We start from the raw sequence: 27,711 nt of genomic DNA, 5'->3' as shown, positions 1-27,711 counted from the left end.
ATCAGGGTGAAATCAAGGTCATCTTATTAAAACTCCCTGGGATAGTAATATATAAAATGAAATTACACTCTTCCTAATTATTTTACTAAAAGCCTTCAACTCCTGTAAGCTCTTCAAGCAACATCTAAACCTTTAAGAAGTTGCCAACTGTTTGAATAATACAGTACACGGAGAACCACCCTCTGTGGGAAAGCTTGCATGTTCAAATTGGACCAAATAAGCAATAAGACAATATAAACCCAAGCCACTTAAACCACATGAATAATTCCCAGACGCCTAGAAATCTGATTTATAACCATGCATAGGCAGTGCTATCATCATTCCAGAATTCACTTTGCTGGAATTTACTGAAGGATACCACTAACAGGATTTTACAATTAATAAGACCTATAATGCTACTGACTGGGCATGAACACTGTGTACTAAATTATGTACAATTCTTCTATTTGAGGTAAATTTGCTATGAAGAATAACACTATTAATATTTAAGTCATCTCAGGTGTCTTTATTATCAAAATATGCCTCATATTCCCTCTAAGAAATCCACCCTGACATAAGGAGGTGATCTTTAAAATAACCTGGGACCCTTAGTTTTACAGAAAGAATGTTTGCTGGCCTTTAGCGACCCCCTTTGTTCCCAGACATTGTAACTTGGTAGTTCCTTTGATCTTAAGACATTTTTCTAACGGCATTTCTGCAGGACATTTGATGTGCTGCTACCAATCAGTAGAAAAGTAAGAAGTAATAGTACAAACCCTTTCTTATATATACCATTACATATCCATATATACAAGAGGACCTTGTTTTTCATGAGTTAGCTTAATACTCCAAGGACATGTGGAGAAAGCTGAGCAAGAAGAAAAGTAATTATTGTCACATAAAACTGTTTACATATGAATGATTATGGAATAAAAACACACCTTGAAGTTGTGTTTGCACATGAATTATTGTGGGTTTATTACAGAGCTTTAGCTTTAGACCATCTTTTACTTTATGCAATCTAATAACTTGCACCCACATAGCAAATGGGAATAGTTAACCTGGTGCCAAATCTCGTTGCAGAAACCCTTGTTAAAACCCTGTCAGAACTCACCTGTATACATCCAGCCTCCTAGCTGCTTTTCTCCTTGGGAAAAAATAAAGTTCTTTATTCAGTGTTAGAAGGGTTGATCCACTCCAATTTAAATACAATTAGCAAGATTGTTACACAGGTTGCTTTTGCCAGATCTTTACAGCTGGTAATACCTCTGCCAAAGTACACAGTATTTTTTTGGTTTCAGTATGACTTTGCAGGACTATTGGTTGGAAAAAGCAGGTTTTCAGTTCTGCAATAAATCTAAGCACAGCCTGGAACTACAGACACTTAAAAAACCCCCAACCTTGTGTTTGACTTCAACTTTCACAGTAGGACTGATACTCTAGGGTAACCTCCAAAGGGATTTGAGTGGAACTTTTCCCATTTTGCTTTTCCTGATGTGCAGGATCAGTATGAGAGAGCTAGACTTCTGATTTTTTTCTAGTCAAGATGTATGCTTTTTGTAAAGATGAGATGTCACTCTCCTTTTGGAGAGCAATATTGAGGAGATATTAACTAGAAGCACTAGTTGCCACAGGAGGCTTGATGTCTGTTCTCTGGTTAGACATCAGCTTAGTCTGGTCGTATCCAAACTCAATCTCCCACATTTCAAAGCTTTGCTGATGCAGAGAGACAGTGTTCCTAACTCTGGATTTCTCAAGCAAATTGTCAGGTGCAGACCCATGTATAACTCCATTTTCACCACCATGAGCCTCTTCTCTCTCTTAACTCCAAATCAACCCTCCTAATCACCTGGATGCATTCCCCCTGCTCTTTCCTAATAACATGGTTTCCTAACAACAGTTTTCAGAAACAAGTTTGATGTTAAAGCAATGAGCACAAGATTAAAGCAAGAATTTCTTACCCATTAACATGTAAGAGTTACAGGTTTGTTTGTTTTTTAAACAAACATTTGTAAACAGTCCTTGTAGTCTGCCTAAACTATTCACCAACAGCAAATCCTGGCCTTCCTTTGGAGCCTGAGGCCAGACAGCCCCTCCAGACTTCTGCTTCAACTGGCTTGTTTCTGGTGGTCCAGACTCTCCCTCACTCAAGGAAACACTTTCTTTTCTGACCATGAGAAGGCTTGTAACTCAGGGTGTCACAGAGCACAGGCCAGTAATGACAGAAACACAAGGGCAGACTTTACACGCTTCTGGTCTGTGTACAGTAGCTTGGGAAAGGACCTTGAGTTAAAAACTGTTACTCACACTCAGCCTACGAATGAATTCTCTCATTATATTTTGATGGTATCAATACAACTGGAAAGTAAAACACAGTATTTCAATCAGTTTCAAATAGTAAGTGTTTAAAAGTAAACCTGGCTTCTTGGCAGGACCCCTAGTACCTCTTCCAATAATTTTCCTTTTTTCCTCCCTTCAGCCCTCAGTCTTACGTCACAACAACTAAACTTTGAGCCACATAAAGCTAGATAACGCTTGCTTCATATCCTATTTATGCTTCTCCAGGCAAAAAGGTCACCAGAAATTATTTAGGGAATTTTTTTTCTCCCCACACTTACTGAGAACTTCTGTACCCCCTTCTAGCCCAGTCATTTCAGTAATGTCAGCTCGGACCCCCTTCTAAACCCTTCTTCCTCCCTACATTGGGAGTCACCAATCCTGAGACATAAAACTCACTACATTCCCTAAAAAGCACATTTTAGTTAGCTCTACAGAGCCATTTCAGTGTGAAAATGAAACAGAAATTCAGGCAAGGAAAAGGAAAATATCAATGCATTTGCCCATTAATCATTGTTCTGTCTTGCTGGCTTTTTACATAATTCCTGAAACTTTTCTGTTTTAAGCAAAGAACCTAACTCAAATTTACAATGATTTCTCTGCAGCAGTCTTCTCTGGGAACCTCCTCCAGAAGTCTGTCATTTAATACATATATTATCTGCACCTGCAGGCTCTTTTTTTTCTTTTTTTTTCCCTTCTGAAATGAAATGGGTCATTTCCCATAAATTTGTAACAGCTGGAAACAACCCCTTGTAGTAGCTTTACTTTCAACTTTCCATGTCAATGCACGTCAGGAACATTTGATGTGACAGCAAACGTCCCCAAAGCAATGTAGATTCTGCAATACCGTTAAAACGGGACCAAAAGCTCCTGCGCTGCTATTTAGAGCAGTGAAACAGAGTTAACTGCTGGGTGAACAGAACAGTGTTAAGTTCTTTCCTCGTTAATGTATGACAACACTGATTTCACACACTGAGTAGCTCTGGTGTCTGATTTGGTAGTAGCTGACAGCAAACCTGCGCACAATTTCCAGAGGTGTTTTTATGCTCAATGAAATGTCACGGAGGCTTAGCTGCTGCAAACTCCTCTTTCTGTACGCCTCCAAGGCCGCCTGAGGATCTCTTATAAAGCAGGAATTGCCATCTGCTGGCCAAGCCGGGAATGGCCTTTGTCCGCAATTTATTACTACATCTCCCTGACTAAATTTGGAAATGGATTTGAGCAAAGGAGACGGTGCCACTGTCAGCTGAGCCTACCCGCGGGACAGAAGTATGTGCATACTTCTGCAGCTCATGCTGGAAAGGAGGGGAAAAAAACTGTAGAGAAGGAGATGAATTTAAGGCATCTATGATGCTGAAGTATTGATTTTAAAATAGATGGTAAAACGGTTTTCTTTTCATCTGGAAATTACACTTTAATTTTTATACTTTTGAGTGACAAAAAGAGAATGTAGGGGTGACAAAACCCTTGCTGCTGGGAGAGGAAGGCTAAATCTCTGCAAATTTCTCTTTCCAAATAAGAGGTGCTTAGAGGCAGCAGGGAGGCACCACAGTAATCCCTGCCCATTCTCAGTCAAAATCCTGTATAGCACAGCAAAGTCATCCCCTGACTCTTATCTGCTTCTCTCATCTGCTTTTTCATATCTGTGACTTTTTATATCCCAAGCCCTTCTGTCTCCAAACTCCTTTCACAAGCCACTTCCCCAGCTCTCAGAGTCAAAACATTTATCCTCATTCTTTCAATCCAGAACCCCTCACATTTTTCATCATCTTTCCCATCCTTCCTTAAGTTTTCTATTCTACTAAGTCTTCCTTCTTTTCCCCTAACTCTTCATGCAGGCACAGACCATTCCACTGCACAGCTGGTTTGTAAAGAAGTAAAGTAGTAACTTCCTCTTGGTATTCCTCAGCCTTAGTGGAGCTATGATAAACGGAGTTCTTTCTATCACTCATATTTTCTAGCAGGAGTTCCATAGTTTAAATGCTTGCGTTAAAAAATTGCATCCTTTTATGTGCCATCTATTTTCTTCATTGTATAGTCCCAAAACAACTGTCTTTTCCAATGAAAGAACAACACGGACAAGAAAAATAGCATCAAGCTGTGTCAGGGGAGGTTCAGATTGGGTATTATGAAGAACTTGTTCACAAAGAGGGTTGTCCAGCATTGGAACAGGCTGCCCAGGGAAGTGGTCGAATCACCATCCCTGAAGGTATTTAAAAGATGAGTCGATGTGGCACTCGGGACATGGTTCAGTGTTGGGTGTGGCAGTGCTGGGTTTATAGATGGTTGGACTCAATGGCCCTCAAGGTATTTTCCAGCCTAAAAGATTTTGTGATCTCCATGTCATCCATGAATTCCTGAATTTTTGCAATATTTATTTTCAGTTATATCCTTTCCAAACAGAAGACCTATTTATTCTTCCTGTAGAAGCCATTTTGTATCTTAAGATCAGCTTTGGCTTTCTCTGGCTAGTTCTATTACAGCTCTTTTCAAGGTGGAGGACAGGGAGAGCTGAACTGCACACAGCAGGCAGAGTACGGGTACATTTTGGATTTATACAGCAGCAAATTTTTATACCCTATTTCATTTTCCTTGTACTCATTCTTATTTCCCCATACTAATTCGTAACATTTGATTTCCTTTTTTGACTATGAGTATCAGGATGACTTTTTCCCTTTCTACTACAATTGCAAGGTCTCACTCCCTTTTTAAGTGATGTCAGTTTTGTCCATCATTTGTATGTAACAAAAATGCATTTAATTTGTGTGGTATTAAAATGCACCTTCCCAATAGTCTTATGGATATCTTTGCAGGTGCCAGTCATCTTTACAACATCAATCAAACTTAATTGTAACAGGTTATCTATCTACAAGTTATGGAAGAACGTAGAAATAGCTCCCTAAACCATGTCTAACTGGCACATAGAATCATAGGATCTTTGAGGTTGGAAAAGACCTTTGAGATCATTGAGTGCAACTGTAAAAATTTGACTGCCCTGTCCATCCTTAAGCCATGTGCCTAAGCAAGGCATTTACAAGTCTGGAGCTGAGCAAATGCCCCAGCTGCAGCTTTCTTGGGAGGGTCCTCCTGTTTCTGCAGCTCTTTCATCTGCTGGCATTGGCATTGCCAAGACAATGCTGCACGTAAATATTCACCCTCCATCTGAACAATAATCTAAGAAGAGAAAATAAAAAAGAAAGTATTGCAGAAGTCAGAATTAGTCATGTAAAAATACCTTTGATATCACACACAATTCTCAGGAAGAACATAACAGAACTAGAAGGAGTTCAAAGAGGACAAATAAGCAATATTTGTCCTCTTTTACAGTTTGTGTGAAAAACATTTAAATTGACCAAGACACATCATCTTGGGAAAGAAATCAGTAAGGAAACTGAGGCCTATAAAGTCATGATAAGCATGAAACAGGTAAAGGGAAATGTTTATCTGATAATACTCAAATAAAAAACCTAAGGAAGATCTGAGAATATGATCAGACCTCAAGTTTAACCCAATAATTCCTGTGCCACTCAACAAAACTAAATTATTAAACTAACCAATACAGAGTATTTAAGATGCCAACATTGCATACTGAACCAAACAATAGGAAGAGTCATAAAAGAAAGATGCAGTAACAAAACACAATAAAAAGATTACTTCCAGCTCAGGAACTTTTCAAATTGTGGATTTCTCTATACTAGGAAATAAAAGGAGAGATGTTGAAATAAGGCTCCATTGAGTTTCTCCCTGTTCTCATACTCTTCCCCAAAGTACCAGGAACTTCGTGGAGAATTAATGCTCATTTTCAACTTCCAGGGTAAAGCACAAATGCAGTTCCACACTACCACAGACACTGCAGTGAATTTTCTCATATTTGAGGAAATCTTAGGGACAACTCATCCAGCATGTAAGAGGTAAGGCTTACCTTTGGGAAAGGAAGTGTCTAAATCATGTCCCCTCAGACAAAAAGGACTCTTGAACCTAATTGAGTGTAGTAGTTTTTCATCTTGTGACATGGGTGGAAATTCAAAATGTGTAGAAGTAAAAGTGTCAAAGTAAAGCATTGTGCTTTTACTAAACTGAACTTCCCTTTCTTCAACTTACGAAATAATAAGATTGATATTTGCATTATTGGCAATGTTATACCGAATATAAAGGTATGAATATTTCAATGGTGACAAATCAATTTTCTCCTTTCCCCAGAGTTTTCATACAATGGGAAGTGTGGCCTTTTTATTCTGACTTGAAACAACATAAAGTCTGCAAATATTGTGATTCTGTGAAATTCCATTTTTCCAACAGCTTATTTTTCTCATGGACTGACCATGAAACACCAGCGTGTTTGTTTGGAAAAGGAAGGTTCCTGTCACTTGAACTCATTCATCTTGGAGATATCTTTATTCACACAACTGCTAAACCTTAGTGATCTGTTTGAGATCTCTCCCTCAGCAGGAAGCGAGAGTAGCAGTGAGCTCACTGAGATATTCTGGCCCATGGAAGCTGGATGTATCCCACACCCAAACTATCAATCTAAAACAACAAACCATCTTAACCACATAAGTACTTACTTCTTGGCATGTACAAAACACAAAGGAGGAGTAACATTCCCAAACAAAAAGGAATGCCTGTTCTCATTAAAGGTTTCCCTCAACACAGGGAAAACAAGGAGCAAGACTGAGTTCAACACTCTTCTGCAATGCATGGTTGCAAGTAAACAGGAGAGCTTGAAGGACAAGGTCTTAAAGCTTGTTTGTTTTATAAGTAGAAGCTACCACCATCCAGGAAATACATGTTCAGTCTCTGAACAAATCTCCAAGTCAAGTGTCTGGTTCAGTGTCCAAGAGGGGACATGGAAAACCAGACAGTTTCTGATTTCAGTCATCTGGCTTTTATTGTGAGAAAACACTTCTGCTATTGCCTTGTCTTAATAATTTGGCTCTTCTTTCTTAACACTCATTTGTTTTACTGACAGAATTGGGCTCATGGAAACTAGCTCTTTACCTACTAGGTTGAAAAGTTCATAGTGTTCTACCTTTTAATAGAACAGCAAAACTTCCCTGTAAACTCAGCTCCCAGAATTGATTACAGCCCTAGTAAAGCTGGCTCTGACCAAATGTTGGCACCATTTTCATAAACCACAAGTTTTGACAAGCTTTTTCCTTCTTCTCTGCTAGCATTTAATACATCTTGTTTGCCAGGCATAGCAGTCAGGTGGCATAAATCTCCTGCCACAAGCACGAATCACTAAAGGAGCAAGAATTACCTTTGACAGAATGTCATGCATGAGAACATCTTTAGGGTAGGTTTATTGCATCCTATGCAGCTCACATGCTGAAAAAGAATTTCATCTTTCACTTATTCATAATATTCCTTTAACTATACTTTTTCCTTAACACGGACAGTTTTATCTACACATGCTTAAACCTTTCAACTACTTCACCACACAGGCCACAGAATAAATTTCCTTCCAGGAATTGAAAGAAAAGTAACTAAGAACCTAAACAGCTATTTCGTCCTGAAAACAGTAACATAGATAATGCAATTTAAATGAAATTTAAAGTATATTTCATAGCTGGAGAAAATAACTAAATCTGCCATCAAATATTTAAGGCTCATGCTAAGATGTAGCAAAACATACATGAAGTATTTCTAATCATGCTCAGACTAGAACAAGCCCAACTTAATTTTTTATTCAAGTTCATTAAACAAAATCATTTAATGCAGCTCAAAAAATCTTGTTCATAGCATGGCTCCATAGCATCAGAGGGAAAAGATGTTTACTGAGAAATCTTTATAGTGGAGAATATGCTCCCAGTTAAACCAGAAACCACATAGGGTGTTTTGTCAGAAGGTTACTCCTGATCAGCAGAAGTTTCCTGAATATTATTTTGAAGGCTGCCTTAAAACCAATCTGGACTGATTTCTTCATGTTTTGCTAAAAATGGCACAGAGATGACCTAGCATCTTTCTTACAACTGGTGTTGGTCTTTGTTGAAAAAGCTCAGCATTTCTGAGAGGTTTTCTTTGCAAAGAAAATTAAGAACCATCAGTGATTCCACTTGAGTCAACTTTTCCCCGACCAAGTGACGCTGACAGCTGTGCCAGCTCCACCACAGCAGAGACAGTGAAGGCTTCAGCCACAGGAAGGTACATGGAAACCACCAAGAGAGACCACACCAACAAGGAATCCATGACTTCCACATTTTATCTTTGTTCCCAAAGCAAATAAGTTTGGTTAACCTTTGCTATCACATCTGTAAAATGGTTTTAAAAGAGACTGTCACAAGGAAAACTGTTATGAAGCTTACTGGCAAATATAGGTCTCAAACCCCATTCATGTCCTTAAGAGCAAACTCAGAACTGTAGTAATTCCTAAACTTGGACCCTGTCTTACAAATACTGCTGTAACAGCAACTCAAGTGGCATGAGTTGCCTTATACATCTCCCATCCCCAGCCTTTTTCTGCCTCCCCAGAGCAGCAGTGCACATCCACTTGTGCTGTGAGCCAGATCAGGGATCTGGTCCAGGCTGCAAAGCAAAGCACAGCCCCTCCACTGTCCCCCACCTGCCTTTTCAAGTGAATTCAATTCTCTGACCTGATTGCCACTCCCACAAACAGCTGCACCTTCCTAATTCCTTATGTCAACACATGGTGTTATCTATAAAGTGTTTGGCTTGTGTGTTTGTTTGGTTTTTTAAAGAAGTATTATTATGGATGACCTACTGCCTCTGAGAAACTGGAGAAGGCTAGTGGCAGGAAGGGTGACTATCCCTCTCTCTCTGGAAGGAAAGAGAGAAGTGCCCAGCAGTTACCAGGTCTCTGAATCTTTCTTCAAGTGAGCCTTTCTGGACAACCCTGAAGAGGTGAGCATCTGAAGCACAAAGAGAAACCCCTCACCCATCAACTACAGAACACATTTGAGTCATACCACTATTTTCCCTACAATATCCTAGAGGCCCTTAGGTATTTCAAACATGTTCAGAGAAGAAAGAAAAAAAAGAAACAAACAAAAAAAAAAAAAAAAAAAAACCAAAAACAAAAAACAGAAGTAAAGCATTTAAAAACTTCTTTTCACATTATAACACATAAACCCTAACATTTCTTTCAACAACCCTGTTGAGCAAGGAATTATTCCTGTGTGCAAAATAAGCCAACAGGAGATGAAATCTATTGCCTTTTATGAATTAAAAGCTCATTACTGTTTATTGGCATGTTGCAAGTGCCCTTTGGAGACCCTCATAAATTCTTCATAATAATCTATTTTCAACTGAAAAAAAAAAATGGCAGCAATGGGAGATGGGTGCAAGTTCTACATCACACTCTTTGCAGCAATCTGTTCCAAGACAGACTCCCTGATACAGCAGCTGTGACTGCCCATCTTTGGCAGTGACTCACACCAAACAAGTGAGCAACTCATAAGAACTTTACTTAGAGCTGTTTGGGGTGAATTTATACTGCCCAATATCTCACATTTCTTTGTTGCATTTGCAAGACAAGAACATGACACACCAGGGGAGAGAGGAGACATTTTGCCTGAACCTCCCTCCTCCTCACTTCTGTGGTCCCTTCCTCACCTTCCTCCAGAGGAGAGAGCAACTTCCAGGCCAAGAGGCTTGGTTGCCACTGGAGAGAAGCATTAGCAAACTGCAATCAAAGCTGAAAAGATGCAACGACTCATGGACTTCTTTGGTTTAGGAAAACAGGGAGCCTGACTTGGTTCAAGGAACATGCAATTATCTGAAAAACAAGTGGAGAGGGAAAGGGTTTTTAAACTATCTTTTGGCAACAGACAATCTTGGGCCCCAGCATGCCTATCTACAACTAACACAGATAGTTGCTGCTGCAGCAATAATTCCAGGCCATACAGCAGCATCAGTAATTCTCCTGCCTAGAGGCCAGCAGCAGAGATCAGTGGTTTAATTTTGTGCATTTAAAAGGGGAAGAAATACTGCCAGTACCTAAAGCAGCCTTAGAATTGATCACAGAGCTCTGCCTTAAGTGACAGCCCTTTCACTGCATGCCTGCTGAGACCCACCTTCTCCAGGGAATACATCTAAATGTTGGGAAACAGGGAGAGAAACTTGGATTCTGAAGTTAATCTTATTTTGCATTGCAGCACTGTATACGTGAAAAATACAGTTTATTGCGCATAAACAATACAAGACAAGAAACTCAACTTCTTGCCAGTGGAAGAAGGCAAACAGTGGAAAAAGGGCACTGCATATCTGTCATGTTTGTTTTGGAGGCTGTGAGGGTGAAAGGAGTGAAGAGGAACAAATTGCAACAATCAAAACAGAAGAGAGGCCCTATATGGGTGTACTTCAGGATCATGGATGGAGTGAGAAACCGGATTTCATAGGTGTGGTGTTCCATCACAGAAAGAATTATGAGATTATCAAGGGGGAAAGTTGGAAGAAAATGAGATTCTGTCATTAACCATGCATACTCCCTGTTAAGTTCTACTAAAAACTTTGTGTCTACTTCCCCTCAATTACTTTGTGCGTATCTTAGAGAAGCAGTCGGGGGGAAGATCAAGTAAACAGAATATCACCAAAAATCAAACAAAACAAGAAATGAAGAAGAGACGCCTCAGAAATGTCTTGATCGGAGAACATCTGCTGTGTTCACTGACTGCCCTGAGTAGATGAAGCCTATGCTATTTAGGACAAATTTTAATCCCAGATTACCTACAAATTTTTCACTATGTTCTGCAAAGATGTGTGACACCAAAGCTGTTCTTCCTCTATAGTGTTAGTCATATTCCTAACGTGGAATGTTCATCCATTTAGAAAGGCAATCCTACAGAGACTTCACATTCATAAGCCTCACATCTCCTTCCCTTGTATATTTTTAGGAAACATGACTTCTGATGCAGCTGACCCATTTCTCATCTATGTTTGTGGATTGCATCTGGGATGTGTCAGTACTGCTAGAGGCACTTTAGCAAAGTTCAGAGGGAGGAGATAAATTGCACTGGGGAACAGGGGAGAACTCTGTACCATGTGTAATACACATGTTAACATGTATTATGTATGGCTATATTATATATATTATGCACAGCTAACATTTTCCTCTTTCTTCTCTTTAATTATGAAAATGTCTCTAACACAGTTCTGCTCTAGTCTCCTTACCCTGCTCCCCTGCTCCCTCATATTTGATAGCATCTAGAATAAGCCTTTTTTCCCCTGGCTGAAGGATGCAGCAGTCAGTGTGACACTCGATGTCTCTGCCATGTCCTCTTTTCATGCTCTTTTCTAACCCTCCCCAGCTGCAACCAAGCCATAGGTGGAGAGAAACCCTCACAATCAAACCCAGAAAGCACTTACTGAAAACAAATAAGGTTGCTAAGGAACTGTAAAGATAAGCTCAAACCTACCAAATCCAGGAAGGAGAAGAGAGTTCATATGCTCTTTTCAAACATTATACTATTATAATAATATTATAGTCACATTATACTAACAGAGAGCTAAAGCTGTGATTATGTGCATCCAGGACAAATACCCAAAGATGTGGGAATCCCAAGAACCTTGCAGGTTTCAGCACTCAGTATCTACCTTTCTTCCTACTTTTTATAATTCCACCACACCTAAAAAAAGCCAAAAATACTTAAACTGCAGGTAGGCTGTATATTATATGTGTATCATCAGTTATTTATAATGACAGGGGCCTGGTTAACAGTAGCAGTAAAGCCACGAGCAGCACAACTGGGCAACATCAGCATAGAGACCAGGGGTCTACAGAAGGCACAAATTTTACCTTCCTTGCCCTTGCCATCCTGTCAGCTAGACTAAAGAGAGTGTGGGCTTGACTGCCTATTTGCAACTTCACCTTCCTGCACAGGCACAGCCTCATGAGCCACACTTTGCCCACATGTATTTGCTTCAAACCAGAGTTATTACTAGGCTCAACCCATAAATAAAGCTGACTCCTGTGTGCCAGGAGGTGGGAAGATGAAAGCCAGAGGAAAGGGATGAACATGCCTGTTATGCCTTGCCTACGCCAGGCAACCCTGGGGCCACGTTTAGGTGTTTTCAGAGCCTGGTGAGCTCTGGAAGCAAGGAGCAATTGAGGTAGAGTGAGCCCCTCTCAACAGCTGCCCTTTGAGTACTGCACATTCTGTTCCTCATGCACACAGCTACAGACAAATTTCCCTACACTTTGAAAAAATCTGGGAAATAAGAGCATTCCACTAGAAAGGTTATATTTAGCCCTCCTATCACCATTCACCTTGAGTTAAATCAGATACTGGGAATGCAGCCATTGCCTACAGAGCAGCTGTGTGGTTGTACTTGCTGAACCCCTTGAAATCGCATCAGCCACCAGCCTTGTGGCTTTATCAGTGCTTCACAGCAAGGCTGAAACTTCTCCAAAGAGCACCAGGTGATTGGAGCTGTTCCTTTCTGCTATGAATAACAAGAGAGCATTTCCACTTCACACTCAAGAATTTGCACCAAAATGCCACTACTTTGAGTACTACAAAGTATCTATCAGAAATACAGTAAGTTTTAATCCTTGCTAGCAACACAACTTGAAGGTGATTGGCATGAAAAAGCATAACCTAAATATGCTTGCCTCACATATCTAACACATCCTGTCCCCCATGTAACTGTATTTTACCAGTACAAAAAGCCATGTATTAAAGGGCATTCACACAAACAGGTATTCACACAAAGAGCCACAGGTCAGGGACATCAGGCACTTCAAATTCCACCTGCAAAGGGCTAATAAATGCACCTGGGTTCTCCCCACTGATTGATTTCCCATGCTCAAGGACTTCTCACCCCCTGAAGCTTTAAGTAACCACACTCAGGTGTTGGAAGGTGTAGTAGCCCTAACCTGTCCAAAGCTCCTCTTCATACAAGGAGCAAACCATCAGTAGCATTAAAAAAAACACAGAGCAGGATGCAACAGCTTTTCTCTGAGGGCTCCTACTGAACAATCGTTACACTTTTTACATTAAGAGATAACAGGATTATAGATGGTCTACATTACTGCTAAGAAGTAGTTTTAAAATCCAACTTAAGCACCAAAATTAGCTTCCAAATTAGGAAAATCTGGAAAATTACAGTCTTTTAAACTATGGGCATGCTTTTATGAATTTATAGTATTTTTCTATTACTTCTACAACTTAAACCTTGTAAAACACAGCATTGTCTGCTAGTATGGTTCTTCTACAGCTTTCAGACAAAAGCCTAGTGATTTGTACTTCAGAAAGATACAATGGGAAATACAAATCTGAAGTTGTTTATGGAATCAATTTCTCAAGCAATGTTTATAGATCAGAGAATAGCATTTGGGGAGAGCTATGCAAATACATTGATGATAAATATGTTTGTGCCCCCAAAATGAACCCAAACTTTTAAAGCCCTTCCTTTTTCACACTACAAATTTTATCAAATGAGCACTGCAAGAATGGCATGGGTGGCATTTGCACAGCCGCAGCTACAGCTCAGCCCTCCCATAAGGAAAGCAAAGCTGCCCAACAACTTCCATCCAGGATGCAGAAGACAATTGAAAATAACAAACCACCTATTTCTGATGTGACACTTCAGCTGATTAGAAAACTAGCAAAACTATTAAAAACATAAGTAGGATGAGCAAGTTTACTGTGTTCATGGTAACGTGTGTATACTTCCATAACAATTATGCTTAAAGGGCAGAGAAACAGCTTCCAAAGAGACAAGCAGAATTTAAAAAACCTAGGTTTTTCAATGTGTTCCAAAAACAGAACACCACACCAAAGTCTCATTAAACTCTCATCCCCTTTATACAAGTCTAGCTGAGCACAAAATTGGGAGGAAAGCAGGGCAAGAAGAAAAAATATCTGAAAAAATGGACCTTTAGTGGTTACTTCACATATTTCCATTCTGGGCACAAATCAGGCAGCAAAGATTGAAATTCAACCTGTAAAGGTTTCATTTATGCCTAAAGTAAATATCAGGTACTTTGCTACCATGGTGATGAACACAGTAAAAACACCTTAAGCACTCCCACTTCTGCCAGTGCAATAGTCAGAAGCAAAGCCTGGCCATCACACATGTACTGAGCTCACACTTTAGAAAATTTATTGAGTGTTGCAGTTGTGCAAAACCTGAATTACATAAACAATAAATGAACAGAGAAGTTGTGCATATTATGCACATTCATTGCTCTGGTCCTGCACAGAATGTGTAAGGACTGATCAAGGGCTCCCAAGAAAACAGCAATAAAACTAAAGTTTCTGGGGGAAGGGAACCTCAATCCATCCCACTCTGACTGGTTTGATGCCAGCAAGAGAGCACCTGAAGGGCAGCACAGAGGCATTTAAGCCTCTCCCACCAGCAAGTTGCTTCATTGGAGACACGATTTAAATGCCTCTATGCTAAAAGCACAAAGCATGGGGGATATTCGGAAGAAATTCTTCTGTGTGTGGCTGGTGAGGCACTGGAACAGGTTGTCGAGCGAAGCTAGGGATGCCCCATCCCTGGAAGTGTTCAAGTTGGGTACTTGATTCAAGTGTTCAGGTTGGATGGGGCCTTGAGCAGCCTGGTCTAGTAGAAAATGTCTCTCCTCATGGCAATGGGGTTGGAACCAGATGAATTTTAAAATTTTAAAATCCCTTCAAATCCACTCTGTGAAACTGTCCAGGAAATTAGTCACCTGCTTGACTCCCATATATTGTTAATACCAATAAACAAACACTCAGCTTTGGAAAACTAAGAAAGTTATATATTTTTTTTATTTTAAATAACCAAACTCCATGTTAAAGCTCAATACCCCAATGTTCCCTTTAAAATGACGAAGTAGTACAAAGTTTTTTTGTTACAAAACTAAAGGTAACAGCAGCTCAGTCTTTAATGTCTGACAATTTATATTACAACGTATATTCTAAATTTGAAAGTACAAAGAGTTTTCAAAGCTGTCCCAGACTGTCAAGCTGACTTTGACTTTTTGGGAGTAGCCCCACCATCTTCAGCCGACTTCTCTGCTGGCCTCTTTTTTAAGCCTTTCATTTTCCGTGTCTGCAGTTTACTAAGATCTTGTTTCTGCATGTGGATTTGACCATAAGTTGTACCAAACATATCATGGGAGATATTCTTTTTCTTCTTAGGCTGCAAGGGAAGAACAATGTTAATATTTCTGAGTACAATCCCAGGAGCTCTGGTAAGAATCAAGCGCCCAAAAGTAAGGCCTCATACATTGGCTGGAGAGACTAAGCTTTGTGCTGTGTGTTCTGTGTGCTTCCAGAGGAGAGTCTGGCTGCCAGCTGAGCACCACAGAAGTGCTGTGGCCCCAGGAATGTCAGTTGGCCTCGATGAAAGCAAGCTCTGGTTAAACACACAACAAGTAATACTTCAGCCTTTGCTCTTCTTCACAGAGAGATCTGAAAGCTATGCCCTTCCCAAGGTACATACCTTCAGGCCTTTTGGCTGTTTCAAAGACAGCTTATAAAGGTCATCTGAGGCTAAATGTGTCCTCCTCATAACCAGATCTAATGACGGTCCCATCTCTTCCAGTTCAATTCTGGGTATTTTACAGCCAGATTTCTTCAGAAGCACTCTAGGAGGAGAAAACCAACCAAAATCAACATTGTCCCCTGTGCTAGAGATTTATCCATCTCCTTAACAGGTTCAATCCTGCAGTTCAAAATACTACTAAATCAACTGCTCCCACTAATTCTATCACTGGGAAAGGCATTCATCAATTACAACTTACAATAAATCAATCCCATTACAGTTTGAACACATCCAAAATATGACCTGGCTAATGTAATTTATGATTTTTTTTAACATGACCAGTATAATCAGTATCACTTCTAAAACTCAGCCCCAGTACCCTGAAAGCCATATCACTTTTCAAAACCAAAACAGCACCCTGGGTATTATTAGACATAAAAATATTCACTATAATTTACAACAAAATAACCTGAGCACTTATCTGAAGAAAGTGTTTTGGTTCTTTGTTTTTAAGAGTGAGGCTGATTAAAATGATTTCATATTAAGAGAAATCAAAATCACATGGAACACAAGCTATGACTGTTCACAGCCTCCTAAGACAGGGAGTGACTTTGAGGGTGAACATCAATGCAACAAGAAAGATTTCCTTGTCCTGCCTTTTCCTGGTTTTCCTTGTGCATCTCTGTCTGTAGCCTATCTTCTGTTGTTCACTGGCAAACATCTAAACGAAGAGTCGTAGAAATCAGCCTGAGAAGAGACTAAGGCCATCAAGTCTAAGACAGTACCCAGAATTCTCTAAGTCAATTCACACCACCTTACTAACCGAGCCATATGAAAGAGCAATCCTGAGCCAGGAGGAGCTTGACAAGGAAGAGGCAGCAGACCTAGGACTCAAGTGCTTTTCTTCTGCTGTACTAATTACACTGGAGCACCTCTACACATTGCATGCTCTAAATGCAGTACAAGCCAGTTTAATTTCACAACTACAGATTAAAGTTGACAAGTGTACCAAAACCCAGATAGAGAAAACAGATACTCACTTGTAGCTTCTCATGTAAATTTTCCCATCTACAGCTGTGAAATGCAGAACGTACTCTAAACCAGCCAGACGAATACTGGGCACAGTGGGACCTCTGAAGAAATCTGAGAGAGTATTTAAAAGGAATAAATGGCAGTTTCTTGGCTGAAAATAAAACCAACAGATACCTGTAACAAATTGGTGATGTGATGTGGGCCCATTTTGAAACAGGAATCTCATGAAATAGCCCCTACTTAAAACTGCAGCCTGGCCAATACACAGGAGAGAAATTTAACATTGCACGTTCTGGTGTGCACTGGTGAATCCAAATGAGTGTGGATATCCTGACAGGAGCACAGTGACTTCCCAGAGATAATTTTGTAGGAATATACATACTACCTATATATATATATATATACTTCCTATACACAAGTGCATGGAAAAGAGCAAATATACTTTCAGAGAAGTAACTTAGCATTATTGAGCTAATGCGAATAATTGCATTGTCTGTTCTTTTAAATATTCATCTCTAAAATCAGGGGGAAAATTATCTTATTCGGTGTTTAGGCCAGTCAATGCTCAGACAAACACAGGTCAGTACAGAGAAGCCATTTCCTCAGGTATCTGTTTAAAGACATCATTCAAACGTAATACTTAAATCTTAATCATAGCCAGATTTGGAACAGTAGAAAGAGGGATCAAAACCAGTACACAGCAGATCAAAACTGCACTTTGACTATTCTTACCTACATTTTCTCTCTCCGACTTTGGGAAAAAGTTGATATATATAATTTCTTTCATATCTCTCTCACAACAAGGTACTTCTGTCCTCTACGTAAAGCAGTATTTGTCATTATGTCTAATGTTTTCTCTATTAATAAGCAACACATCTATGAAAATAAGACACTTCAGATGCTTGCCCAGTTTGCAAAGAGAACACTGAAATACAGGTTAAATACAAAACGGGCTGCCTCTAGCAAGGTCCTTATATCAGGCTATGAAAATATACTGTGCAATCAGAGAGCCTGCAATGAGCACAGCAATCTGTCCAACATATGCAGAGGGTGGAGAAAGAATGTGACCTTGACCAAGGGAACAAGGTGTACTAATAAACATGACAGAGCCATGCTGAAACATAGGAGAACTGCTAACAGATGCAAAACAAATCACTCTTTTCTGCTCTGTCCTGTTTTCAGATCCCTTGGCTACTTGTCTTTTCCTTCACTACCTTTTTGAAAGAGTATCAGCACTGGAGTGACATCCAAAACACAGTTTGGCTGGCAAATAACAGATGGAGTAAGCCCAGGAAACCTTCTTGGTCAATCAAATACTCTCTTATTTCGAGTCTAACTTGTAGTTAGAGAAAAAGTTGCAAATAAAACATTTTGTTCACCCATGGCATATATTTTTCCCTTCAATTAGTCCTCTGCAGGTACACAAGCTTACATTCACAGTGGTTTTATTGGCAACACCTCCCTTTCATATTTTCCTGTGGCATCATACATCTTTTTACCCACAGGATGATCTCTTCCCATAAACGCAGGTGGTCAGGAATTTGTTTCCTGGCAACACCGAACAGCTGCAGAAACCTTACACTTCAGTACACCCAGAGAGTTGAAGTTTTTTAAACATAGTCTTAATTTACAACTCTTGCTTTGGTTGGACTAGAGACCTGCTTTCTCCTTTCTTTCCATTCCTAGTTCTCTCTCCACCTTGTCCTCAAACATGTTTCCAGAATGTCTAATTTACTCTTTCATACAGAGAGCTTTTCAGGACCTTTCTATTTCCAGATTAATTCCTAATTGATTTTGGAATGTAACTCCTTCTGTATCAATTCGTATCCAAAAGCTGGTAACACTGTATTCTATGTAGCTCTGGTCAGCATGAATGCAGTTTAAATATTGCCCAGCCATCCCCTTTCCTGGCCAGAAAAAGCCCTCAAATCTTTTCAAACACTCAAAAAGAGCCTGTGTGAGGAAGGCTGTTTGAATACCAAGGTGACAGCCAATCTAAAATTGGGGAGATCTGCAAACCAATATTTTAGAAAGTGTATAAGCACACCCTAGAGTGGTCTGGCCATTTTTAGGATAAAATAGATGTGCAATAACAGAACGAACAAGAAGCAGGTAGTGTTGTAAGAGTTGAAACATCTTATAGATGCAGGCATAAATAATTATCAGAATTTCATTAAATGCATTCCAAGACTTACATCATTTAAATCAACTACACTACCCTGTCGGAGAGCAACGAAAACCAAAAGAGAAAAAGTGCCATGTCTTTCTCTTCCAGGTCTCCAAAGAAAATGTATCTGTCATTTATTTCTCCTAAACAACTTCTTCCACTTCACAGTTTAACCAGACTATAGCATTTGGTTACCATGAAGACAATAATTCACCCTTGCCCTTAATTTTACCAAGAAACTGCTGTAATGTGATTGTCCAAACATGCATAAGCCCTTTTGATATCACAAAAGCCAATGAAAGCTTGGTTGCTCCTCAGCATGACTGGCATCACACTGCTTTGGCAACAAGAAGCTGTCAGCTATCTGATATTCCCCCTGGGATCCCAACAATACTGGTACAGCAACAAAATATTTGCAGCTGTTGTTATAAATTATTGTATCTTTCTTAGCAAGAGTAGCAGCTTAAGGGTACCATCTTTTGCAGAAATGGAGCAAATCACTTCTTCCTTATTGGTTAAGGGCAGTTTTGATGCAGGTCAGATTAATACCCAAATTATTTTGATTTGTTAGCGACACCTTCAAGCCTTTATTCTCCTTAACCTTTTTCTTTGTCAACTGTTTTGCATCTGGGTGTTTCACAGAACTCAGTAGAATAGTTAAGACCTGGAAGACTGGGCATATGTTCAAGAAGAAAGAATGGGTGTGGAGTACATTTGACTGCCAAGTCATTACTGGCTAATAAATAGGAGAGGAGAAAGGACAGGCAAACATCAAGAGAAATAGGAAGGACTGCTCAGTTATTTGGCAGCTATCTCACTATGCATGTCTGCCATCTCAGCTGCTTGACCATGGGCTGCTTGAGCACATCTGGATGCCCATCACTGTGCAGATGCCTGAAGATACACTTCAGAAAATGCAGCTGCTTCCTCTGTAAATACTCATTTACAGCGACACAAACACGCAGCAGTAAAACTCACTTATCTTTGTATTCAGTCATCTTCAAAGATGCATAAGCTCACTTATCACCCTTTCATCCATCCCCAAGAACCAATCAGCTGTACTGAGAGGAAGAAAATTTACTTGTCTCCTGCTCCCTTTCAGTCTCATTCCAGATGAAATATCTTGCTTTAAGGAATAATACTAAGGAAAAAAAATTTCTCATTTTTAGGGGGTCTGTTTCTAAAGAGCAATCATTTACTCGTTTACCTAGAAACCCAAGAATGGAACTGAAAGAACAAGACTGTTCTTACTGGGCCAGGTTCAGTATTTTATCAGAACTTAAAAAAACCCCAAAAAAAACAAAATAAAACAAAAAACAAACAAACAAACAAACAAAAAAAACCAACAACAACAAAAACCCACTAATCTACTTTTAGGAAAACTATTAAAAAGAAAAATCACTCTGCCCTACTTACTAGATCTAGTTTTGCCACGCAAGAAGCATTTTTAAGTGCCAAGAGACACAACATCCTATAACTTCTAGGTCTACATATAGCTTCTTTAAAGCTACAATGTGCTTTATCTTCCAGAGACTCCAACTTTAAAATAATAAAAAAACTTAATGCCAGTTTGTTTCCTAAGTTCCAAGCCTGCCTTAAAGTTAGGGCACAACTTATCTACAGCTGATTTTCACTGCACCTGTTCTCTCCAAGTATCTTAAGCAACAGCATGCTTGTTAGAATTGGTGGAATTCCAAAAAAAAAAAAAGCTTTCATTACAAAAACAGAAGCTGAATGACTGATTTGACTTTTCTGTAACCAAAAATATCCCACTTTCTGAACTTAATCCACTGATTTCAATTTAGACACTTCAAAATATTATTTGGTTAGAAAAATGACCACCCAGTACAACTATAAGGCTGAGACATTTTGGAAAATGACAGTTTTCCCACAACCAAAGTAATGAATGCTGATGAATATGAAGTTTCATCTTCAGAGTCTTTTAGCACATTCTTTTTTTCTCCCTTTAAAAGTCATCACAATTAGTAAAGTTTAATTTTATATGACATGAAACCTACAAGTGCTCATTCTTGTTTTCCTTCTGTGCTGAACATAAGCAAGCATTTATTGACAAACTAGCTTTTCCCAACAGATCATATTATTACAGATCCATGCAATCCTACTGCCCAAACAATCAAAATACTGACCAATAAGAAGGCTCTTCAGTCTTCTGTATTCTTCATTCACATCAAACACATCACCAGCAAATATCAGCATAGGTTTTGTACCTTCAGGACACTTACTGTTCTGTGGAATAAGAATTTTAAAACAACAAAAATTCAGACAGTTAGGAAACATATAATTTATTTAATAGCTGCCAGTCATTCAACACTGAAAGAAAAACTGCTGTGACCTGAGATCAATAGGGACAGAATAGACCAACCAAACTAAATTAAAAAGCAGAGCATAAAATTAACATTCTGGAGTACACAAATTACCAATCCTCATACACTGCATGAAACGCTTTTTTTAAACAACTTGACTCATTTCAGGAAAATTGCAGAAAAAATTGCAGAAAAAATTGCAACAAAAAAAAAAATCCACCTGTAGGTGTCGCTGAAATACTGAATTCCTTACAGCAATTCCTTACCTTGATATCTTTTAGGGATACAAACTTCTCCACGCCCAGCTCAATCATGTCTAGCACGTGGTAGTCAAACATGCGACCTGTGAGAGTGAAAAAGAAAATCCAACTATTTAAATATTCACTGAAAACTACACCTATCATCCCAATAAAAACCCAAGTGAGATTTCTTACCTATTATCAGGTTGTTAGGTCGCTTCTTGTTATGAGAGCCAAAGAGAAACAGAGAACAATCTGATTTCTTGGAAAAAAACTCCTGCAATTGAAGAAAATAATCAAACTTTTCAGTTGAAGTTCACAGGGTTTAAAATATTCTGCAAAGCTATATGGCACAAACATATGAATTTAGGAGCTACTTAATGAGAAGAGCAACTGCACTTACCAGAAGAGTTTTGAGCATGTCATGAGTGTTTTTCAGCACTTATGCTAAAACTGACAGCTGGATTCAAGATTCAAATAATTTCTGTTTTTATTTATCATTGCATCTTAAAATACAAGTCAGGCAATATTTTCTTGCCATTTTATCTATTACCCTCTCTTGTAATTCCTGGTTATTTGGTTTCACACAAGATACTTTCAACCACTTCTCCTTGACTGACAAGTAAGTATTGTCAAACTGGCTACCATTTTAATGTCTCATAATGTCTCAACTAAGCTTTATGCAGCATATTGACTTTGCCTGACAGCTTCTGAACAACCAGTTAATTCCCTTAACAGCAAGGCTAACAACATCTGCACTTGACACAAAAGTCCTACTACAGAGCAACTTCATGCCAATTTATTATTTAAGACTAAGATGCTACCTAAAACCAAGCCAGTGGTGACTATCCCAGAGATCTTTTCTCCAGGAGGAAGAGATTAGAGAACGTACTATGGTACGATGCCCAGAGCCAACATTACAGCAGTTCTTTCTAAAGATGTCCAGCTCCAAAGTCTTTTTATGCACTTCTGCCTCCCAAGGCAGCTCCTATCTTGTGTATCAAGGGTGCCATACACACACACAACTTACCAAGTGCTTCCCACAAGTATACACCTGCACTTGGCACTTTGAAGCACAGAAGGACACTTCATCTCCCACCCCTGCAACAGCAGCAGGTCAGAGAGGACATTGCAGCTCTGCCCCTCTGGGAGGTCAGAGAGACACCTGGAGAGGCTGGATTAATTGCATCTACAAACCACACACCTCAGCATCGAGTTTTGCCACCAGATCCCTGAGAAATGCTGACTCTAGACAGGCCAAGAACAGACCAGAGGGGACTCCCCTTGAAACATGTGCTCATACAGCTCTGTTAATCACTGTGTGTTGATATCTGTGCACTCTCACTCTCTAATAGCTGTATATTTTATTAAAAAGATATAAAAAACTCAAATGCTTCGAATGTGCCCTGCATATATTGCAACAACACACACATTGCAAACCTGCCCTTTTAAAAAAATGCCTCTAGCCAGTCAGCCAGGATTGCTGCTGAAGGATTGAAAGGGGCTTGGTGAGCTTTTCCACCAGCTCCCTAATCACCTTTGATGGATCCCATGTAACCCCATAGGCGTGTGTGTCTGAGTGGTGTAGCAGGTCACCAGCCATTTCTTCCTGCATTATGGGGACTTCACTCTGCTCTCTGTCCCTTTCTTCCAGCTCAGGGTACTCAGAGAGCAACTGGTGCTGTTATTACAGACTGAGGCAAAGAAGGCATTAAGTACCTCACCATTTTCCTCATCCTTTGTCCCTGTGTTTCCCTCTGCATCCAGTAAAGGACGGAGATTCTCTTTAGCCCTCACTTTGTTGGTGATCTAATTGCAAAAATAGTTTTATTGTCTTTTATGGCAGTAACCAGATTAAGTTCTAGTTGGGCTTGGGCCCTTCTAATTTTCTCCCTGCATACCCTCACAATATCTTTGTGGTCCTCCTGAGTGGCCTGCCTCTTCCAAAAGCAATATACTCTTTTTACCCCTTCGTTCCAGGCAAAGCTCTATTCAGACAGGCTATTCTTCTTTCCTGATGGTCCATCTTTTGGCACACAAGGATAGCCTGCTCAAAATTGTTGTAAGAGAAAACATTGTTTACACTTACCAATGAAGTTTGGTCCTCAAAAGGCCTGGTAATATTTTTCCTGAGAGGAGGAGGAAAAAAAAGTAAAAAAAAAAAAAAAAAAAAAAAAAAAAACAAAAAAAAAAAAAAACCAAAAAAACCCAAAAAACAGGCCCAGATAGCCACTTCTTATTAATTCTCTGATAATACAAAGTTTTGCATTCTGCCAGGAACTCCAGCAATAAAGGCTCAGTTTGAGTTCAAATCACAAGTCATATTACTACTGCCAGGAATGCTTTAGTGCCATCCCTGCCATTCTAAGTACTTTCCTCCACATTTCCTGTCTCCTGGGGCCTGACCTGCAGAACACCTCCACCAGTGACACTATGAGTAACTGCCTTTGCCTGTTCATTCATTAAATTTAGACAACAATTTACAGTTGTTTCTGCACTACATTCACAGAGACACTGGGTTCCCATTTCAAACAAGACAGAGCTGAATCCTGCTCCTACCAGCTGCCACAGGACAGGGCTCAGCACCAACACTGATCACACGTAGCTTGATTCCAGTCTATTGAAAATTATGATCAGTCATCTTCCGCACCCTGGTCATTGCTCAAGCTCCCAGGCTAGCCTGCATCTCTATTCACATCCTGAAACTACCAAAAGCTGTCTGTCAGGAGACTCAAAGAGGTCAAAGTCAGATCACTTACCTTTTATACAGTACAGCAAAAGGCTTCTTCACAGCATACTGCAAAACACAAAGTCACTGCAAGTCATCTCTAAAACATGCACAACACTATTGTTTTTACAACCCAACAGTTGACAGGACCATGTGAAACAGTAACTATGCAGAGCAGGCTAGAAGGTACCTCAAAAGGCCTGCTCACAGTAATACCCTTCAAGCTGGTGACAATCCTGTTTCCAAATTAACTGCACAAGAAATTATTTGTAGAAACTGAGAAATAAAAAATTAACTGAGAAACAGCTGAAATCAAAGCAATCCCTCTGCTTCTAAGGGGCATGAGGAAAAACAGGGAGAGAACAACAACTTGATTATAGAAGCATAAAAGAATAGGAAAACAATAAAGCAAAGAGAAAAACGAGTGTAGGAACAGCTATAATAACTTGAGCTCTGGAGTTAGGAGACAAGATTGGTAACTTAGTTTCAGAAGGGGCTGAAAGCTCCCTATCAATACACACAGTCAGCTTACAGGATTCTGGGATATGACTTAGCTGTGTGATACAGTCCCAGTTGTGTACCTAATCCTCTTCATCCTCTTGCTTTCAAACAGACTTGGCAACACTTCACCTTATATACTAGACAATTGTGAAAAAATAAGAGAGCAAGCTCAGAACTTCTAGCAAAGAAGAAACTGGAAGAAAACAATCTCCATTTAGAAGCAGGTAATGACACCTTTGGAGTACTGGTCATTCTGAGATTTGGGGTACAGGGAGAGTATGAAAATACTAATTGTGCAGCAGAGACAGAAAATTGTAAGAAAGAGAGAGAAATTTGCATGCTACATCCAACAACTTACAATGTCTTTAAGCACTTCGGTCACTGTTAAATTTGCATTTCCTCCTTTTATGAGCATAGCATTTTTTGTATTTTCATTTAGCTTGGGTTCTCTCTTCTCAAGAAATCTTTTTGCTCTCTTAGTTTTAGGCTTTCTGTAACAATAAATGAAAAGTTAAAAGCTTAATATATGTAACAAGACTTGACACTATAGAAAACAGTGAAGCCAAACAAGAATTGGAACAAACTATTCAAGTAACTTGTTTCAATGACTCGAACTAATCCCAACCTGCAGAATTACAAGCAGTGCCAAAAGCCCTGTCTCAGGTGAATGTGTTTTTACTGTCACTCCTCTTCCTTTCTGTCCCCCGCCAAATTAGCAAAGGTGATTTTACCATCTTGTGCTTTTCGGTTTCGGCTAATTTAGAGCTCAAGCTGTACTAGAATTCCCAGCCCACTGCCAGGCTGAAGGATTCCCCTCACACCAGCTCCCTCAACAAGCCAGAAACTTGCTTATGAGAAAAAAACAAAGGTCGTCAAAGACCACCAACGGCCCCCAGAATAAAAGCTGTTGTCAGGAACCAGCGAGGCATGCTGGGCACTCTCCAGGTGAAATACCGCAGCCTTCGCAGGGGCACAGACCTCATACACATCAGCGGCTGCGAGGCTCAAGAATTACAGTTCTCCACCAGATTATCTTCTCAGGAACGCATTCATTTTATTTTCTTCTTTAAAACAAACAATACCCCCCCTCCCACAGAGGCATCCCAGCATCGTCAGGGGTGGAAGGGACCTCTGGAGATCATTGAGTCCAACCCCCCTGCCGAGGCAGGGCAACCTGGAGCGGGTGACACAGGACCGTGTCCAGGTGGGTTTGGACTTTCTCCAGAGAGGACCTCCCTGGGCAGCCTGTTCCAGTTCCCTGTTTCCCAGAGCGGGGTCCCCCCGGCACACTCACACCACCCGCTCCAGCGCATCCATCGCTGCCCCCACGTGCGGGAGGACGTGCGCGAGCCGCCGTGCGCGTCACATCCGCCGGCGGCGCGGGGCGGAGCACGGCGCATGCGCGGGGCGCGGCTCCGCCCGCTCCCTCGTGCCGCGGGGAAGGGGCCGGAGGGGAATCCCTGCGGGGAGCGGCTGGGGGCGCTGGGGCTGCTCAGCCTGGAGCAGAGGAGACTGAGGAGAGACCTCACTGCAGTCTGCCACTTCCTCCCGAGGGGAACAGGGCGGGCAGACACTGATCTCCGGTGACCTGTGCCAGGACCCGAGGGAATGGCCTGAAGTCGTGTCAGGGGAGGGTGAGGTTGGAGATCAGGAAAAGGTTCTTCGCCCAGAGGTTGTGTGGTTGCAAAAGTTAGGGTTAATAACAACCCTAACAAAAGCTCGACCGTTAGAAATAACACTTAAAATATTAATAAAACCCAACATTATTATGAATGTACTCATTGTGTATGATACACATAAAATGTTTTCCAAAAATAATACTGATTACCAGATTAACTAGAACAAAGAAACGGCCTCAGTGTAGCACTGAAAGAAAAAGCTGAGAAGGGCAGAAACCAGTGCTGCTGGAATACTCCTTGTACCTAGGGAAGAAAACCTCACATACATAGTGCCAGACTAAGCAGGCAGTTAAAACGTGGGAGAGTTGCCGTGTTTGCCTTCTGCCAGAGGACAAACTCCTGAAGCACCTCTCTGTTCTCAGCGGCTGAAGCAGCCATAGCAAGAGATATATAGCAAGAGCCCGCTCTGCAGGAGGCTCAGCTGCCGCGGCGAGCACCGCAAAGCTCCCTCCAGCACTCAAGAGCCTGCATATTCCCAGCACCGTCATTCCAGTTATAAGTGTCCTCCATCTATCAGCACCACACAAATCAAGTGTGAATGATGATGTTTTTAAACTTCCATGGTTGCAGTTAAATCCAGAGGGATGGCTGTGCGGTCTCCCTGAAACCTCAAATGCAACACTACCATGGGAAAGATCCACACCCAGGCTGGAGGCACACAAGAACATGTTCCCTTTTCTTCCTCTCCCTGCCTCCCTTTCCCCTAGGATTCCAGTTGCTTCTACACAGGAAAAAAAAAAGACAATAATGGGATTGATGGTTTGAAACTGTTGCCGTTTTAATGATTTCTCTTTACTGATACTGTGCTGTGAACAATTCTGTGGGTGAGCTTCTCATCTGATCATTACTACTTAAGGTATTACATAATTATGCTGGAATTAATTAGGTGCTCTCATCCTCACAGCACTATTGCGGTTACGCTGTTTTGAGGGAGGCAGAGAAAGGTAAGAAAGAAGAAGGGTCAGGGAGAAAATGTTTTCCGTTTTAAAATTGTTGTGCTTTTAATATTATCCTGAGTGCACCACACACTCAACTGTGACACAGAACAGCGTGTGGCAGTGTAAATGATGTAGCAGTATCAACCCACAGACTAGCTAGGTGGCACAATATGGTCACATGGACTAGTCTGGGAACCACTGATGCATGGGTACAGGATCATAAGCATAAAACCCTTCAGAAAAATGCCAGAGAGGAAGATTAGAGACAATAAGTTACTGTGAGGAAAAAGAAAAACGGGATGACCACACTTCCTTTTGTATAACATGCATTATATTATACACAAAACGGGGGA

The 27,711-nt window shown here is 40.4% G+C and overlaps 1 protein-coding gene across 1 annotated transcript; it reads right to left on the bottom strand.

Moving 5' to 3' along the window:
* Window positions 1-15,000: 15,000 nt before the first annotated feature.
* Window positions 15,001-26,118, bottom strand: RPF2 (ribosome production factor 2 homolog). The gene is made up of 10 exons (XM_068184258.1): window positions 26,036-26,118; window positions 25,100-25,232; window positions 24,272-24,309; window positions 23,602-23,641; window positions 21,708-21,789; window positions 21,540-21,616; window positions 21,097-21,196; window positions 16,791-16,893; window positions 15,709-15,853; window positions 15,001-15,405 (listed from the first exon to the last, which is right to left on the bottom strand). The coding sequence occupies exons 1-10, from the start codon at window positions 26,056-26,058 to the stop codon at window positions 15,226-15,228; spliced, it is 921 nt and encodes a 306-aa protein (XP_068040359.1). The 5' UTR covers window positions 26,059-26,118; the 3' UTR covers window positions 15,001-15,225.
* Between the last annotated feature and the right edge of the window lie 1,593 nt (window positions 26,119-27,711).

This window comes from Anomalospiza imberbis, chromosome 3 (genome assembly GCF_031753505.1).
Source record: "Anomalospiza imberbis isolate Cuckoo-Finch-1a 21T00152 chromosome 3, ASM3175350v1, whole genome shotgun sequence".
NCBI lineage: Eukaryota > Metazoa > Chordata > Aves > Passeriformes > Viduidae > Anomalospiza > Anomalospiza imberbis.
Note: the sequence above shows the minus strand (reverse complement) of the source record. Positions and strands in the feature narration are given on the sequence as shown.